Below are 16,944 nucleotides of genomic sequence, written 5' to 3'. Positions count from 1 at the left end.
AGCCCTAGACTATCTGGCACCCTAGGCAAGGCTAACTTCTGGCACTCCCCTCTGCACTGATAACTTCACTGAGTCACATGGGGGGGGCACCCAATTCGGTTGTCACCCTAGGCAATTGCCTAGTTTGCCTAGTGGCAGGGCCAGCCCTGGTTGTAAGGACTTCTACATTTTACATGCATGTGTTTGGAGAATCCTCTTTGTGAATGCGAGTTCTGTGGCATCCCTTTGAGAAACATACCACATGCGACACCTTTGAGACATCACCATATGAGGGATCACATTTGCTCTATTTATTCTTTGGAGGCTTTTTTGTTGTTGTAACTATAGTAATGAAGAAACAAATCCAAGTGTGAAGGTGGTCTAGAATAAACATGGAACATGGAAGTCCTGTTTTGCAAACCGTGTTGTAGCTTTGCACCAATTTATGTGCATGCGGTATCAGATGCCAATCATTTGCTTTGAGAGTTTCTGTTTCTTGCAAATATGAGCAAACCTGTGGGGGTTTTTTTCATGAAGAAATTGTATTTCTTGATCATGTCTTGATTAGGTATGGATTATGTCAACTTCTTACGTGCATCTATATGGGGGGGGGGACTGTGGCTCAGGAGCCACATGTGGCTCTTTCACACATATTGTGTGACTCTCGAAGCCCCCACCATCCTGTTGGCATCTCTGACTCTTTAAACAACTTTTCCAAGCCAAGCCAGCCAGTAGCTTGGATAATGCATTTAAAGTTAAAGTTGCTTTCTTTCCAGCTTTCTCTCCCATCTATTTCCTTCCTTCCTTCCATCTGATGTTCACATCTTTGGCTCTCAAACATCTGACATTTATTCTATGTGGCTCTTATGTTAAGCAGATATGTCCACCCCTGATCTATATCTCTATATCGGATTGGATCCAGCCAGTGTTTCTCTTCAGTCTCACCTAATTCCCTTCCTTTATGAAGCTTTAATCTCATATGGCTTTTATCCATGCAGGTGCCATGATCCCCAAAACAGCCTTTGTGGGTGGTCAAGGCGTGCCCCTCCTCCCCTTTTCACCAGTAGAAAAGCTGGATCCAACCCATATTCACATAGTCCTCAAAAATGCACTGTTAACTCCTCTTTATGTAGCGCCATTATGAAGAAAATACATCATCTACCAACAGTTGTTGTTTCACAAATGACTGCAACTTCAAAAGGAAGGGGAATGCAGTTCAGATTCACAATTTTGCACTATGTCAGGCATGCGCGGGCATCAAACATTGAACAGCCTTCTCACACCTTGGACAAGAGTCTTCAGTATGCATAATACCATTTCATTTCTGAACAAATCCGAACTTGCGTGTGTACGCAGCCCTTGCTGAGTTCTTCTCTTTTTTTATTTCCACGGGGAACTTTTCAGGAAAAAAGGCATTTCATTTTTTTTTTAAAAAGAGCAACCTTTATTGTCATCTTTTTTTTTATTTATAGTGACAAGTTCTTTGATTTCCTTGAAAGGCACCCGAGAAGTATAATCATAATCATTGTGGACTTTTAAAAAAAGTTACAAACTGTACAGAATAAATAGTTCATATAAATCTAACTAGGCTTTGTAGTAAAATAAAAGCTGCCGTGATTCACGCCACCCTGATCCTTAGCATCTTTTTTTTCCCCCAAGTGCACCCCATCGATTTCTGCAGAACATCTATCAGGCTGCTTACGTCTAGGGATATGCCTAAACATTTTTATGTGCACACTGAAAGGTGCGATGCACAGGTATTTGAAAGTGCGTGCATCAGACAGCTACAGTATCTGAGAGGCAGGATTCACTGTGACTCCCTCCCAAGTTTGGTGCCATGTCACGTTGAAAATAGCTCATATGGAACCTGTTTTCTTGCATGCATGTTGGGATTGCAGGCTGAACTGTGGCAAAGGCCGGGATTGGACATAATGTTGGGTATATAAAATTGGTTCCCCTCCCCCACCCACTCGCTGTTTGGAATTCCATCACTTGTCAACTGAGTTCCCAGCACCTACATAAGCCCAGGTTACAGATCTGTGCTGCACGCTAATGCTCGACACATAGGTTTTTAATACACATCAGATGCTAGCTGCATGGAATCTCCCATTAGCAGTGTTCCCTCTAAGCTGAGTTAATGTGAGCTAGCTCAGTTGTTTACCCTCCGACTCACACATTTTTATCTTTGCTCAGGAGAAATGGCACCACAGCAAACTAATTTATGCAGTAGCTCACAAAGTAGAATTTTTGCTCACAACACAGGAGCTTACAGTAGGCCCTGAGCTCTTGGGAGGATTGGCTACATCAGGGGACATGGCCTAATATGCAGAGGAGCCCCTGCTAGAAAAAGAGCTCCTGCAAGACTCCACAGCTTAGATGAAGTATTGCCCATGAGCAAGCTTTTTTTGAGGGGGGGGGGAGGAAGGAGGGTTTTCATGTCTTGATATTTATGCCAGACTTATGTATGACATGTGACCATCATGGAGACTACAGGCAAATAAGTTCCACAGAAACTCAGTTCTCATGCTACCCCAATTCAGATTGGTATTGTGGTATACAAGGAGAAAGGATCTTTGCCTCTCCCCTATGCAATTTCCCCAATCCAATATGGACCTGAGGCAATATTGCTTCTGTTGGCAGATACAATGTGCAGTGATAAACTACAACTATAGCTGTCATCCAGTCAAATAGTGCCTCCAGGACTATACTAGCTCGGAAGCAAGGAACTTCTCTCCCACATGCCACCAGGAACCTTTTTTCTCTCATGTGCCACATTCTCAAAACAAATTGGGGCCCAACATGCTCAAGAAATTTGTTCCCACAGGATCAGCAAGCCTCTGTGGTAAGACTGCCAAGCCCCCTGGTCTGGGCAGGGAATTCCCCGCCCAGGAGGTTCCCAACCTGTTTGCCAACATTAGGCTGGCAGGGAGAACCTCCCCCTACATCACTGGTGTAATGACGTTACCCGGAAGTGATTTCATCAAAAAGGCAGCACCCATGTTGGGCTGTTCTAGGCGTTTCTGGGAAAATTCTATGATTTTCTCAGATGCTCTAGCCAGTTGGGAGGGAAAACTCTATGGTATGATAGGTACCATAGAGTTTTTACCTCCTGAATGGCTAGAGCATCCAGGAAAACCATAGAGTTTTCCCAGAAACGCCTGGAGCAGCCCTGCACAGGCACCACCATTTTGATGATGTCACTTCTGAGTGACGTCATTGCTTCACGTGAGCGCTTTGTGTGCGCAAAAGTCCCCACTATGGGAAGCTGGGCACTTGGCAACCCCACTCTGTGGTGGCCACATTTTGAATGTAATGTTTTCTACCCTGAGAAGCACTATTTTTCTGCCTAATCCTGGCAAATTATTTACAAATAACTTCTCATCCCTTAGAGTATCCCCCTCCCTGCTTCTTTCTCGTTTGCACGTGAAATTTACTGGCCGCCATGGACTAATGTTTTCTCTGGAGTATGCACAATCAAAACAGAAGCCAATAATATAAATACAAATCTCCCAGTTCATTGCTTTACTAACATATTTACAAGAACTTCTCAGTAGCTTTTGAAATATCCAAGGTTGAAGGGTCAAACCAATGGCGCATAGGAGTCAATAGCAGCATTATATCAAAAGATTGTCCAAAATGTGACTGAAATCGCCAGAGAGGGAAAGGTTTTGTTTATGTCTTTTAAAATTTCTGGGTAAAATGTGGATACACCTCTCCCCTCCCCCAAACATATGTGTTCTTCTAACAGGATTTTCTGACACCATGATCTTCCAGAGACAAGATGCTTGAATATTGGTAAACCCCAGATGCAAACAAATCTTTAAAAAAAAAACATATAGGTTCTCTTTTATTTAGGATGTGGGAATGTCATGTAGCATCTGTAGACAATATTCATAAATGTGGACTAATTCCTGACCCAATGTACATTAACCTTGTATAACTAAGTAAACAGGTGCATAGAGCGTTGTGCAGTTGAATGAAGAAAGAAGGGAATAGAAGGAAGCAATGCTTTATCTTTGTTTTGTGGGACCTAATGAAAGACCGCCATGCAAGTCCTAGAACACTATGGCAGCCTATACTTCTCAATGTCCAGTAACACAAAGTTCACATTTAACGTGGGGGAGAGACGTTTTGCCTGCAACCTTTCCCATGGCTTCACACAGTTATCCCTGAGAGTTTCTTTTTTTTATTATTTCCACTAGGATTACTGCTGTGCTTAGAGTTCTGATTGGTGACACATTATGATAAGGCACTTTTATTTACACAGTTCCAATTTAAGATAGAATTAAGAGTTTATACTTTAATCCCCCCTCCAAAGTTTTTTTTTTTTTTATGTTTGCTGTTCCAAAACCTCCAGGTAATCAGGTTCGGCATGCAGGTTGGCTTTGAGCTCAAAATACTCGTTTTTAGTCTGTTCTAGCAAAACCTTTCTGGGCCTAGAGTACATGAGTGTCTCCATTAGTTTGAGCTCTTCGTGAGCTCCCGGGTAACGTACTTCCATATCAGGGTGTAGCTGGGCTATGTTTTTCCGTAGATATTCCGTTATCCCGAGTTGCTGAAATTCTCTTTCCTTTTCCAGAATGTTCCTGTACAAAGTGCTCGCATCCTGGAAAGAAAGGAACTCGGGTGATTGGTCCGTAGCTTTGTATTTGACATTTGATCCTGTCAGGGGGGAGGAGTGCTCCCTTTCTAAGAGCCCCCTGCGGAGGTGTTTAGAATTGTTCATGTCCTTCTCGCTCCTCTCCTCCTTACGATGATCTGCACATTTGGGGCTGAAGGATGGACTTCGATAAACTTGAACCATGGGGCTGATCATACGCTGTTCGTATAAAGTCGTGGCTGGGCGCTCACTGGTGTGGTGGGTAGTCTTGTGGCCGTACATGCTGTACTGAAGCTGTACAGGACTGTTGTCCCGCATCTGCTCATCCGCTTGCTTCTTTTTGTGCCTTCTCCGCCGGTGTAAAACAAGAACGATGATGCCTGCTGCGCAGAAAATGATGGTTATCAACACCACAAAGAGCCCCAGGATTAAAACCGAGAGAGGGACAGCATCTGTTAGCGATCTCAGAATCATGCCTGCTGTGTTGGTGGTGGTTGATGCCGTTGTAACAATGATGAAACTAGCATGAGTTGGGAGGGCCGGGTTGTTTATTAAGTCAGGACATAAGTCATCACTGCTCAGAGATCTAAGTTCCTTTTTCACAAGATGCCTTGGAGACATACAGAAAATTTCACCCGTCATTGTGTTTTTGTTCAGCTTTTGTATCCACTGTTGTAACCCAACCGAGTTGCAAGTACAATCCCACGGGTTGTCTTCCAGCTCAATTTGTACCAAGAGATCCAGATCATCCAAGACATTTCCTATGGGCAAATGTGCAAATTGGTTGTTTTTCAGATTTAGCCTTGTTAGAGGAACTCCAGAAAAAATATGGGGTGGCAAAGTCTGAAGAAGGTTATTGTTTAAACAGAGGACCTTCAGTTTAGGCATTGGATTAAATGTCCCCGGTGAAATCTCCTTAATGGCATTGTACTCAAGATACAAATACTCAAGTCGCTGCAGGCCCAAAAACAAATTGCGGTTGAGCTTTGTGAGATGATTGCCATTGAGATACAGTTTTTGCAGCTTTGTGAGATTTAGGAAGGAGCCTTCTTCTAGGATTTCAAGCCGGTTGTTTCCCAAATGAAGAATTTCTAGACTCCCATACTCCACAAGGTCCGATTTTAGTAAGGTCTGGATAATATTCCCTAAGAGAATAAGTTTTTTGGGATTTGGAGGAGGAGGTCCTAAATCTGACAAGCTTTCAATGTTTTGTTCTTGACATTGCATTAAAATCCCTGCAAGGATGTGGCTGGTACACTGACAGGGGACAGGGCAGTAGATCCCCGGCAGCAGAGTGGCTGGCTTTGTGACAGGAAGGATTATGCTGGATTCCTTCGTGGGAGCTTTGAGAATAGGTATTACCTTGGTTGAGAATTGACTATCACTGACTGAGGTGGTAACCACCAAGGGCAACGAGCCTGAAGGAGAGTCAAGGTCATTCGTTGGGTGGGTGGGGCAAAGCGATTCCTTTTTTAATCTGCTTAAAATGTAACCTTTCAGAATGGGGGGGCTGTGGCACACAACGTCCCCTATGATGGACTGGGGAGGCATGTTTTCTAACCAAACCTTCAACTCGAGTAGGTCGCAATTGCAGACCCATTTGTTGTCTTCCAGCTGAAGGTCTAGAATCCTACCAATATGTTCTAAGAAACCAACATAGGGCACAGTCTGCAGCTGGTTCCCCCGAAGATCCAGGTGTGTTAATGGCACAAAGCGGAAGATGTTTGGTGGAAGAAACTCAATGGCATTATCATTTAAAATGAGCACCTTAAGCCGGTTGAGCTTGCTGAAGGCACTCGGTTCAATGATTGTGATAAAATTGTTGTCTGCCTGCAAGAATTCCAAGTTTTCCAGTCCATGAAACGTATCCTCTTTCAGTATCTCTATAGAGTTGTGATTGATGTGAAGTTGCTTAAGGTGGCTCAGCCCATTAAATGCTCCAGGTTCAATGTCTACAATATTGTTAAATCCAAGGTGGAGCGAGAGGGCGTTGCTAAAGCTGGAGAAATCATTCACGTGTAACATGGTCAAGCCATTGTTCAGAAGACTAAGGTGGAAAGGCCGGGATGGTGGAATGTGTACTTGAGATAACTCCTTGATGCCTCGTTCTTCACAGTTTATTATAAAGATGCCATCCTTTTCCTCACACGAACACAACATCTCACAAGAGCCAATGGCTGAAGGGAAAGCCAGTTCGGATTGTAATGTGTCGCAGGCGATTCCCGTCAAACAGAACACAATGATCCAGAGCTTCATGGTCATCCAGCAGCTTCTGAAAAATACAATTTTAAACAAAATCATCATCTCAATGCCGAGACAAGAAAACCCACAACAGTATGCTTCCATATCCAAGCCAGGTACTGAAGAACATCTCATAATCACTACGTTACATCATTCTCTATGGAAGAAGTGGTCAATGACTGCTCTGTGCAGAGCGTCCTGTCTCCAAAAGAAAGATGTCTAGCCCATGAGAGCCAAGGGGTTCTGGGACATCACTGTGTTGTTTCCATGCTGAGTAGCCGTTCTCCTCTGCTGCAATGGCAACCCAGACTCACATTTTAAGCAAGAGATAGAAGAAACTATCCTTCCTGGGTGCTACCATAATTTTTCCCTACAGACTGTGTGACTGTCCCAGTTGCAGGAGAGTAAAGACAATGTTGCCCCAGGCTTCGTAAACTGGTCATTTTTGTTCTTTGAAATCCTAGAGTTTTCTTTGGCATTTATCATAACTGAGGCTCTAAAAACAAAGGCATCTGAGAGAGACTACCAGCATGGACTACATAAACCTGATTTGCATTTTTCAGTGCCAGAAACATATGTGAATGAAAGTTCCAAAAAAACATATGTGGAAGTACCAAAGAACATCAAAGGCAATGCTGACATTTTTGATGATTAAACGGTTGGATTCCCCCCCCCCCAAATAATAGCAGTTGAGTAGGGAAGTAATATCGGTGGGATACAGAACGAAGGAAAATTAGAAGGGGAAAAAAATGTTTCTGCATATAGGTCTGGATCAATATTCCCTCTAAGCCAGGGGTGTCAAACACAAGGCCCAGGGGCTAAATCAGGCCCCCGGAGGGCTCCTATCAGGCCGCTGAGCAACTGGCTAACATCTGCTTCCTTCTGCCTCTCTTTCTTCCTTCTGCATCACAGTTTGCTTTGCCAGGCTTGCTCAATTGCACAGGAGCTTCAGAGCAAAGCCTCTGTTTTATCCATTCGTTGAGGCTCCTTCCTTGGAGAGCAATTGCTTGCTTTCCGAGGCTCTTTCAATTGCACAGCAGAGCTACTGAGCCAAGCCTCTCTTCCTTCAATTGGTTGAGACTCCTCTCCCTCCTGGTCCCCTGGGGAAGGAAGGAAAGAGTCAGAGCTTCCTTTGCTCAGTTCCCACCATTGGGAAAGATACAAAGAAAGCACCTTTCAAGCTAACAAGCGCTAATGTTTTAAGCATGTTTTATTTTAAGCTTTTTAAAAAAATATTTGTGTGTCTGTGTCCTTTATAAAGTTTATATCTCCGTTACCTGGCATTACATTTTATGATGCACATGGCCCAGCCCAACAAGATCTCATTTATGTCAAATTCGGCTCTCCTAACAAATGAGTTCAACACCCCTGTTCTAAGTTGTGGAGTCTTGTGAGCAAAAATTCTACTTTGTGAGCTACTGGCATTAAAGCTGTGAGCTACTGCATAAATTAGCTTGCTCTGGGGCCATTTCTCCTGAGCCAAGACAAAAATGTGTGAACTGGAGGCCAAAAACCTGTGAGCTAGCTTACACTAACTTAGTTTAGAGAAAGCCAGTTTGTAGTGGTTAAGTGTGTGGACTCTTATCTGGGAGAACCGGGTTTCATTCCCCACTTCTCTACTTGCACTTGCTGAAATGGCTTTGCGTTAGCCATGGCTCTTGCAGGAGTTGTCCTTGAAAGGGCAGCTGCTGTGAGAGCCCTCTCAGCCACACCCACCTCACAGAGTGACTGTTGTGGGGGGAGAAGATATAGGAGATTGTAAGCCGCTCTGAGTCTGATTCAGAGAGAAGGGTGGGATATAAATCTGCAATTTTCTTTTTCTTCTTCTTAGAGGGAACAGTGGTCTGGGTCTAGCTGGAATTCTTGTGATGTCTTTTGTGGGGGGGGGGGGGCATGCTGTCACCTCAGCAGAGATTCACAACAAAGCACCTACTGAGAATGCATTGATCTGGGTTTAGCTGCTGTTCTACCGTGCTACTGATAAACCTAGAAGTGTCCCATGACTCCCATCTTAATATGACCTTTCAGAGCACAGGAACCACTGTCCGTATGCCAGTAGTGTCAGAAGCGCAGCCTATGGAGGAGGAGCCCAATAACGTGGCACCCGTCTATGTCTGCATTGATTGTTCCAGTTCTGAGAAGTAACAATGCTGATGCAAGAAGGAGATGCCCTGTGAATTCCTCCCATGCGATCTCAGATATCTGACATTTCTGGAACAGCACGAGGAGGACACATACTGCAGCAGCTGTGGTGCTCAGCAAGTCACATCGGACAGGGCCTGGAATGGTGTTCTCTGTCAGATGAAGCTGCCTTATACTGAATCAGACCCTCAGTCCATCAAAGTCAGTCTTGTCTACTCAGACTGGCAGCGGCTCTCCAGGGTCTCAAGCTAAGATTTTTCATGCCTATTTGCCTGGACCCTTTTTTTCTTTTTTAGTTGGAGATGCTGGGGATTGAACTTGGGACCTTCTGCTTACCAAGCAGATGCTCTACCACTGAGCCACTGTCCCTCCAAATGTTTCGACAAAAATGGGGCAGCTGGTGACATATATGCCCCACTGCAAGGTACCTCGTTGGTGAACAACTAGCTCTTCTCACCCATTTCTGGTAAGGATGCCAGCCTCTAGGTGGGATTGCAGGATCCTCCAGAATTATAGCTAATCTCCAGACTATAGAGATAAATTTCCCTGGAGGAAATTAATGGTTTAGAAGATGGACTCTGTGGCATTGTACCCCACTGAGACTCCTGACACCCCCAGGCTCCACCCCCTGAAATCTCCAGGATTTCTCCACATGGAGCTAGAAACCCAACCCCACACACACCCCACTAGTGGGCAGGAGAGACCTGGCAACCACCCCAAGCTCTATCCTCTGAAATCTCCAGGATTTCTCCACGTGGAGCTAGAAACCCAACCCCACACACACACCCCACCAGTGGGCAGGAGAGACCTGGCAACCACCCCAGGCTCTATCCTCTGAAATCTCCAGGATTTCTCCACATGGAGCTAGAAACCCAACCCCCCCACACACACACCACCAGTGGGCAGGAGAGACCTGACAACCACCCCAGGCTCTATCCTCTGAAATCTCCAGGATTTCTCAACATGGAGCTAGAAACCCAACCCCTCCCCCCACACACACACACACCACCAGTGGGCAGGAGAGACCTGGCAACCACCCCAGGCTCTATCCTCTGAAATCTCCAGGATTTCTCAACATGGAGCTAGAAACCCTGCCCCACCCCTCGCACCAGTGGGCAGGAGGGACCTGTTCTTGTACAGTGTGCCCAGAGCTGCCCTGCCACTAGGCAAACTAGGTGGTTGCCAAGGGCTCCAGCCTTCTGGGGGGTGATGAATTGTGCACCCCCCCCCAAGTGACTTGGTGACATTATCAGTGCAGGGCAGGTGCCAGAAGTTAGCCTTGCCTAGGTGATAATGGTGACATTATCAGTGCAGGGCAGGTGCCAGAAGTTAGCCTTGCCTAGGTGATAATGGTGACATTATCAGTGAAGGGGAGGTGCCAGAAGTTAGCCTTGCCTAGGGTTTCAGACAGTCTAGGGCTGGCCCTGAGTGTGCCAATCTCCTGAGCATGGGAAGAGTGTCTGCTCTTTTGGGCTGCAGGTATGGATTCTTGTACGATCCATGGAGATAATTTCAAGTGGGCAGCTCTGCTGGTCTGAAGTAGAATAGAGAGGTCCCATGATTATGCATGGGATAGAGAAGGTAGAGAAAGAAGTGCTTTTCTCCCTTTCTCACAATACACGAACTCACGGGCACTCAATGAAATGGCTGAGCAGTCGGGTTAGAACAGATAAAAGAAAGTACTTCTTCACCCAAAGGGTGATTAGCACATGGAATTCACTGCCACAGGAAGTGGTGGTGGCTACAAGCATAGCCAACTTCAAGAAGGGATTGGATAAGCATATGGAGCAGAGGTCCATCAGTGGCTATTAGCCACAGCATATTGTTGGAACTCTCTGTCTGGGGCAAATGATGCTCTGTATTCTTAGTGCTTGGGGCTGGGGGAGCAACAGTGGGAGGTCTTCTACTGTCCTGGCCCCACTGATGAACCTCCTGATGGCATCTGTTTTAATGGGCCACTATGTAATGTAATGTAATGTAAAATTTTATTTATATCCCGCCCTCCCCGCCGAAGCAGGCTCAGGGCGGCTAACAGCATTTCAGGTAAACAATAGTAATAAAAACATTAAATTCACATTAAAATTCACATTAAAAATTCACATTAAAATTCACATTAAAATTCACTATGTGACACAGAGTGTTGGACTGGATGGGCCATTGACCTGATCCAACATTGCTTCTCCTATTTTCTTATGTTCAAGAAGAAAAAGAAGACAGCAGATTTATACCCCGCCCTTCTCTCTGAAACAGAGACTCAGAGCAGCTTACAACTCCTATATCTTCTCCCCCCACAACAGACACCTTGTAAGGTGGGTGGGGCTGAGAGGGCTCTCAAAGCAGCTGCCCTTTCATGGACAACTCCTGAGATAGCTATGGCTAACCCAAGGCCATTCCAGCAGCTGTAAGTGGAGGAGTGGGGATTTAAACCCAGTTCTCCCAGATAAGAGTCCGCACACAACCATTACACCAAACTGGCTCTCCAAGTGCACTGGGAGCTTAAAGACCAAGAAGATTTCCAGGGTATAAGCTTTCAGGTGGCTTGAAAGTTTACACCATGGAAATCCTGTTGGCCTTTAAGGTCCCACTCTACCTGAATCTTGCTCTTGTATAATCCAGTTCCCCAAATATTTTAAATCACTCACCTAGTAAGCACAAATATTTTGGCACGCAACAGACACTTTGTCTATCCTGGATATCTATTCTCTATGCTCATATCTTATTTTATTAATGTCTTCTCCAATGCTTTGCATAGGTGTATAAATTGTAGGCACATCCAGGCCAGTAAGAATGGAAAGAAGGTAACATAAGGTAAATAAATGAATTAGGCAGGCGCTATGTAAAGGATATTAATTTTGGACCTCTTAGGCATTTTTAGCCACCGTGGTCACTCCATCCCCAGACCAATACAGCATCAAGCAATTTTTATGACTAATATTGTCAATATAATTAAAAACATGCATTCTCTTTAAAGCAACCTGGTCTCAGCAATGAGCTCTGGTGAGCAATGAGTCCTATAAAAATAGATCAAGATGAGTAGCTGTGCAGTAGAAAAGACCAAGCGTCCACCAGCACCTTAAAGACTAACAAAATTTGTGGCAGGATATGCGCTTTCATGAGTCGCTGCTCACTTCTTCAGATACCAGAGTCCAATTAGCAGCTATAATCAAGGTGTGTCTTCTGTATAGTTTTCAATATGGTTAGAAATCCCGCGCTTATGTGTGTCTGTTATGTCGCGGTTGAGTATCCCCCTCTATTTCTCATGAAGCCACTGTCTGTTTGCAATTTATTAACAAAGTCAACAGCTCTGCATTTTCTAAAGAAGAATCCCCCACTGTGGAGGAGGAGGATTCAAAACATATTTCATGGAGGCACAGGGTTTTTTTTTCCCCTGATGTTGCCCCTTTCTTATATGGCAGGGGTGGCCAAACTGTGGCTCGGGAGCCACATGTGGCTCTTCCACATGTATTGTGTGGCTCTTGAAGCCCCCACTGCCATGTTGACTGGCTTGGAAAAGGCATTTGCCTCTTTAAATCACTTCTCAAAGCCAAGCCAGCATTTAAAGTTAAAGTTGCTTTCTTTCTACCTCTCCCACCCTCCTTCCTCCTCCATCTATTTTCCTTCCTTCCTCAAATATCCGATGTTCATGTCTTGCAGCTCTTGGTCATCTCACATTTATTCAATGTGGCTCTTACATAAAGCAAGTTTGGCCACCCCTGTTATAAGGCTACAACTCTCAGTCCTGTTCCTTGGGAGTGGGACTCCTGAAGTCAATGGACTGAGTCATTTGGAACTGGTTAAAGGGCTGCCATCTCGGTTTGACATGCAATCAACCAGAAAGGTGCAAGGTTAATTTTTGTTTGTTTGTTTCTCAAAACATCTGTGCAGGATTCCAGAATTAGCACCATGTGTGCTGGTATCATGCATGGTTTTCGTTTGGCTCCCCTTCGCGCCTTTTAAAGACTTTACAACCCATTCTCCTGAAATTTTCAGACACAAGTATCCTGATACAGCAAAGAACATCGCTGCACTGCAAAACACGAGTCTGCACACAGCTATGCTGCAGCCCTGCACACTTAACCGGGTGTGAGTTCTGTTGAGCTCACTGCTTTACTTCTGAACGAGCACGGATGGATGGAGCTATTGCTCTGTAGGTAGCGAGTCTGATTTTAGTAGAAAACCACCATTCATCATCGGGATCAGCTCTAGTCCACTGACATTTGGCCTGAGAATGTGGACGTCAAGCAACGCCACAACTGCTTTAAAACCAAGCACCTTGGCTGACTTGTAATTGAAATGGCCCTGCAAGTGGGGAGGACTTGCAACTTTTGGATAACATGACAGGGTCACTAGGGGGTGAAGGGGGGATCCACAAGCCGCTTACATTGTTATAATCCCTCGCTGGTTATCTTAACTGGCATATCTTTCTATGGCAAATCTCTGGGCAAGAACCAGCATGCAGCTCTGTGATTCCAAGGCATTTAGACAAACGGTGGTGGAAACACCAGCCCTTAAAGCAGAACGTGTTTACTTTTAATGCCCAAGATTTTATTTTTGATCACCTAAGGTGGAGGGGCGGGGTGGGGGGGTGGAAGGATAAAACTGCAGTGTGCGAAGAAAGAACCGGATCGTTAAATTCAACTTTTATCTTTCCTTAATGGCTCTTCTCATAAGCAAACACAGCACTCCCCAGCTACTTGTTATGATGTCCTTGGGCACAATTAGAAGAAGTAAATCAACATGCACTCGTTTTCAAAGTGCAGGGTTGCACCGAAGGACACATTACCATACAGACGTGGAGGGAGCCGGAGGGAGGCGAATGTGAGCTTTTTGGAAGATGAAAGCCCAGCCTTTTCTCCTCTCCAATGGGAAAGTTCAAAAGCCTTTGCAGCCAACTGGAAAGCATTTTCATTTTAATCACTGTCATACTTTTTGCGGGATGTACTGCAATGAGCCATGCACATCCAATTCCCCCTTTTCTCTGCAGAAGGATGCCGGAAGCTTCAACGGAAGCATAGAAGACCAGAATCCTAGCTTTTTGGATCCCTAATGTTGTCTCCCTTCTCCAACGGCCACTAGAGACACCACCGTCTGGAGCAATACTCCCCTCTAAGCTGTGGAGTCTTCAGAGCAAAAATTCTACTTCGTGAGCTGCCGGCATTAAAGTTGTGAGCTACTGCAAAGAAATTAGTTTCTGGAGCCATTTTTTCCTGAGCGAAGACAAAAATGTGTGAGCCAGAGCTCGCTCACACAACTTAGAGGGAAGACTGGTCAGGAGATGCTGATGTTCAAGTTACATTTGCTCAAATAAAAAAAATGTGTATCCTCCCAGAGGTGGCTCTCTGGAGCTAATGTCATGTTACAGACACGATTAATTCGGCAATATTTTAAATGAGCCCTTCAAGATTCTAATTTTCGGAACCCCACCGGTTGCTGGCATCTCTCCTTTAGAAATGCCCATTCTCTTTTTCTGCATTTCTTGACTTCGCTGACTGCCTATTCCTCGAATCAAGTTTGGAAGAGGTGCCCTCCAGAAACGTTCCCACCTCGTGCACGCTTCGGGAGAAGGGGCGATGGTGCAGCTATGAGAAGGAACAAGCCGTCCAAACGCGTCGCTCTTCCAAAGAGTAGCAAACTCCCGAGCAGCCTCCAGGCGAAAAGTTTCTTTGCCTCCGATTGGCAACGATTACCTCGGAGTTCAACAACACCACCAACACCCACACACACACCCTTTCCAAGCCAACAGCACTCGGGTTTCCTTTCCAAGTTTAGGCACCCGGGTGAGAAAGGATATTCCGACGCAGCCTCCAAGTCCGAAAAGGAAGCCTGCGGAGCCTCCTTTGGTCAGATTTCAAAGCAATTAGGGACAACAAAAGATCCCCCCCCCCACTCCCCCCTACCACTTTTGCAAGTCCCAGGTGCCATTCCCACGAGCCTCTCCCCCTCCCCCTCCTATTCAAGCAAAGCTCCCTCTAAGCTGGGGGATCTTGTGAGCCAAAATCCTACTTCGGGAGCTACTGGCATGAAAGTGGTGAGCTCCGGCATCCACGAGTTTGCTCTGGGGTCAGTTTTTTTTTTTTTTTCCCCCTGAGACGAGACTAAAAGGAGCGAGCCGGAGGCTAAAAAACTGCGAGCTAGCTCACACCGACTCAGCTTAGGGGAACACCGGGGGCAAGCTAGGTTGCCTCTACACTGTGGAGTCTTGCGAGCAAAAATTCTACTTCGTGAGCTGCTGGCATGAAAGTTGCCGGCTACCGCGTAAATCAGTTCGCTCTGGGGCCATTTGTCCTGAGCTGCGACAAAAAAAATAATAATAATAATACATGTGTGAGCCGGAGGCTAAAAAACTGTGAGCTTGCTCACACCAACTCAGCTCAGAGGGAACACTGGTGGCAAGTGCCCCCCCCCCCAACTGCATAGATTGGTTTGCTCTGGGGTCATTTCCCCTGAGTTAAGACAAAAAAAAAAAAATGTGCGAGCCGGAGTCTAAAAAACTGCGAGCTCACACCAACTCAGCTCAGAGGGAACACTGGTGGCAAGCAGTGTTCCCTCTAAGCTGCAGTCTCGTGAGCAAAAAGTCTCCTTTGTGAGCTGCCGGCATTAAAGTTGCCAGCTACTGCATACATTAGTTTCCTCTGGGGTCATTCCCCCCCGCCCCGAGCTGAGACAAAAAAAGTGTGAGCCAGAGGCTAAAACACTGTGAGCTGGGGGCAAGTCCCCCCCCCCCGCTGTCTCCTGCCCAAAGTCATTAAGAAAGTCTGCAGGATGGGAGACCGTCGGGGAGGAAACCCCTTTCCTGACACCTAAGGGGGAGGGGGGAAATACATCCCCACCCCCCACCGGTTGCAAGAGCGCCGCGCGTAAAGGCGCAGCGGAATCCGTCGCGAAGGCGAGCTGGAACGAGCCCGGCGTTCTCGCCCCGCCGAAGTTCTTTCGCCCGAGCCGCCCCCCCTCTCCAAAAAGCGCCGCTTACCTGGACGGCGGCTACACCCCCGGACGCACTCGGCGAGGCCCCCTTCGCCAGCAGCTGCTCCTCCGGCTTCCAAGCCCGTCCCTTGTCGTGCGCCAAAACGCCGCCGCTGTCTCGTCCTCGTCCCCTTTTTTTTTCCCGCCCCCCGCCCACCCCCCCGTCTTGCAAGTTACAAATCCGGCCTCCCGAAGGAGCGCAGCCCCATCGAGCCCAAAGCGGTGGAGCCGGGGACGCGTCTCACCGGGAAGGGCGCTGCTGGGGGCCAACGCCGGCGAGCCAGCCCCGCGACACCATCCTGCGCCCGGCTTGGTCCCCCCCTCCCTTTCCTTCGCCTCAATTAAAATTCACAGCAGACTTCGCCGCTCGGCTGACTTTCGGCGTTGCCGTTAACCATTTGCGAGCTTGGGCAGGGTGGGCGAGCAGGCAGCCGCTCGGCCGGGCTCCAAAACTCTCCTTGGGAACGATCGAGAGAGATCTTTGCAATGGGATCTATGGCTCTCTCGCAGTGGAAGAGGGCTCTGTCCGCCTTTCCAGCCTCGCTCGTCCGCGGCAGTTCCTCTCAGCCGAGGCGGGGAAGCGTCAAACCGAGAGACCTTCTTGGCTTCGGACTCAGCCTCTAAGCCCGTCCCCGTCGACGCGCTTTAATCGGCCCGTGTCATTTGAACACAAGATGCTGGGCTCCACCTTAGCGGGGTTCGGCTCCGCCTCCTCTTGCCGCAAATTGGCTCACCTCTTCCTTAAAAAAGAAAAAAAAAAAGAAATCCCTGGAGAAAAACAAAACCTCAAAACACCTGAAGCCGTTGAAAGTTCAATTCGATGTTTCATCCCCTAGCAGTGATCATAATCACAATAACCGAGTCCATTCCGGATCCAGCATGCTGCATTCTTCAAGTCTTTCTCCCTTTGAGAGGCTGTTCGCCTTTAAATCCCAAGGGTGTCACGAACATCCCACACCCCAAATCCAGGCATTCTTATTAGGCAGGTTGCGGGTCTCTTTCCTCACTCTCCCTTTCCC

General features: G+C 46.6%; 1 protein-coding gene across 1 annotated transcript; it reads right to left on the bottom strand.

Moving 5' to 3' along the window:
* Positions 1-3,805: 3,805 nt before the first annotated feature.
* On the bottom strand, positions 3,806-16,037 carry SLITRK6 (SLIT and NTRK like family member 6). The gene is made up of 2 exons (XM_060233626.1): positions 15,933-16,037; positions 3,806-6,851 (listed from the first exon to the last, which is right to left on the bottom strand). Exon 2 carries the CDS (start codon positions 6,839-6,841, stop codon positions 4,310-4,312), a length of 2,532 nt encoding a protein of 843 aa, XP_060089609.1. The 5' UTR covers positions 6,842-6,851; positions 15,933-16,037; the 3' UTR covers positions 3,806-4,309.
* Positions 16,038-16,944: the final 907 nt, after the last annotated feature.

The sequence above is a fragment of the Heteronotia binoei genome, chromosome 3 (assembly GCF_032191835.1).
Source record: "Heteronotia binoei isolate CCM8104 ecotype False Entrance Well chromosome 3, APGP_CSIRO_Hbin_v1, whole genome shotgun sequence".
NCBI classification, from domain to species: domain Eukaryota; kingdom Metazoa; phylum Chordata; class Lepidosauria; order Squamata; family Gekkonidae; genus Heteronotia; species Heteronotia binoei.
This window is presented reverse-complemented; position numbering and strand designations above follow the sequence as displayed.

Coding starts and splice junctions, on each gene's coding strand:
- SLITRK6 (XM_060233626.1), bottom strand. CDS start 6,841: ATGACCATGAAGCTCTGGATCATTGTGTTCTGTTTGACGGGAATCGCC.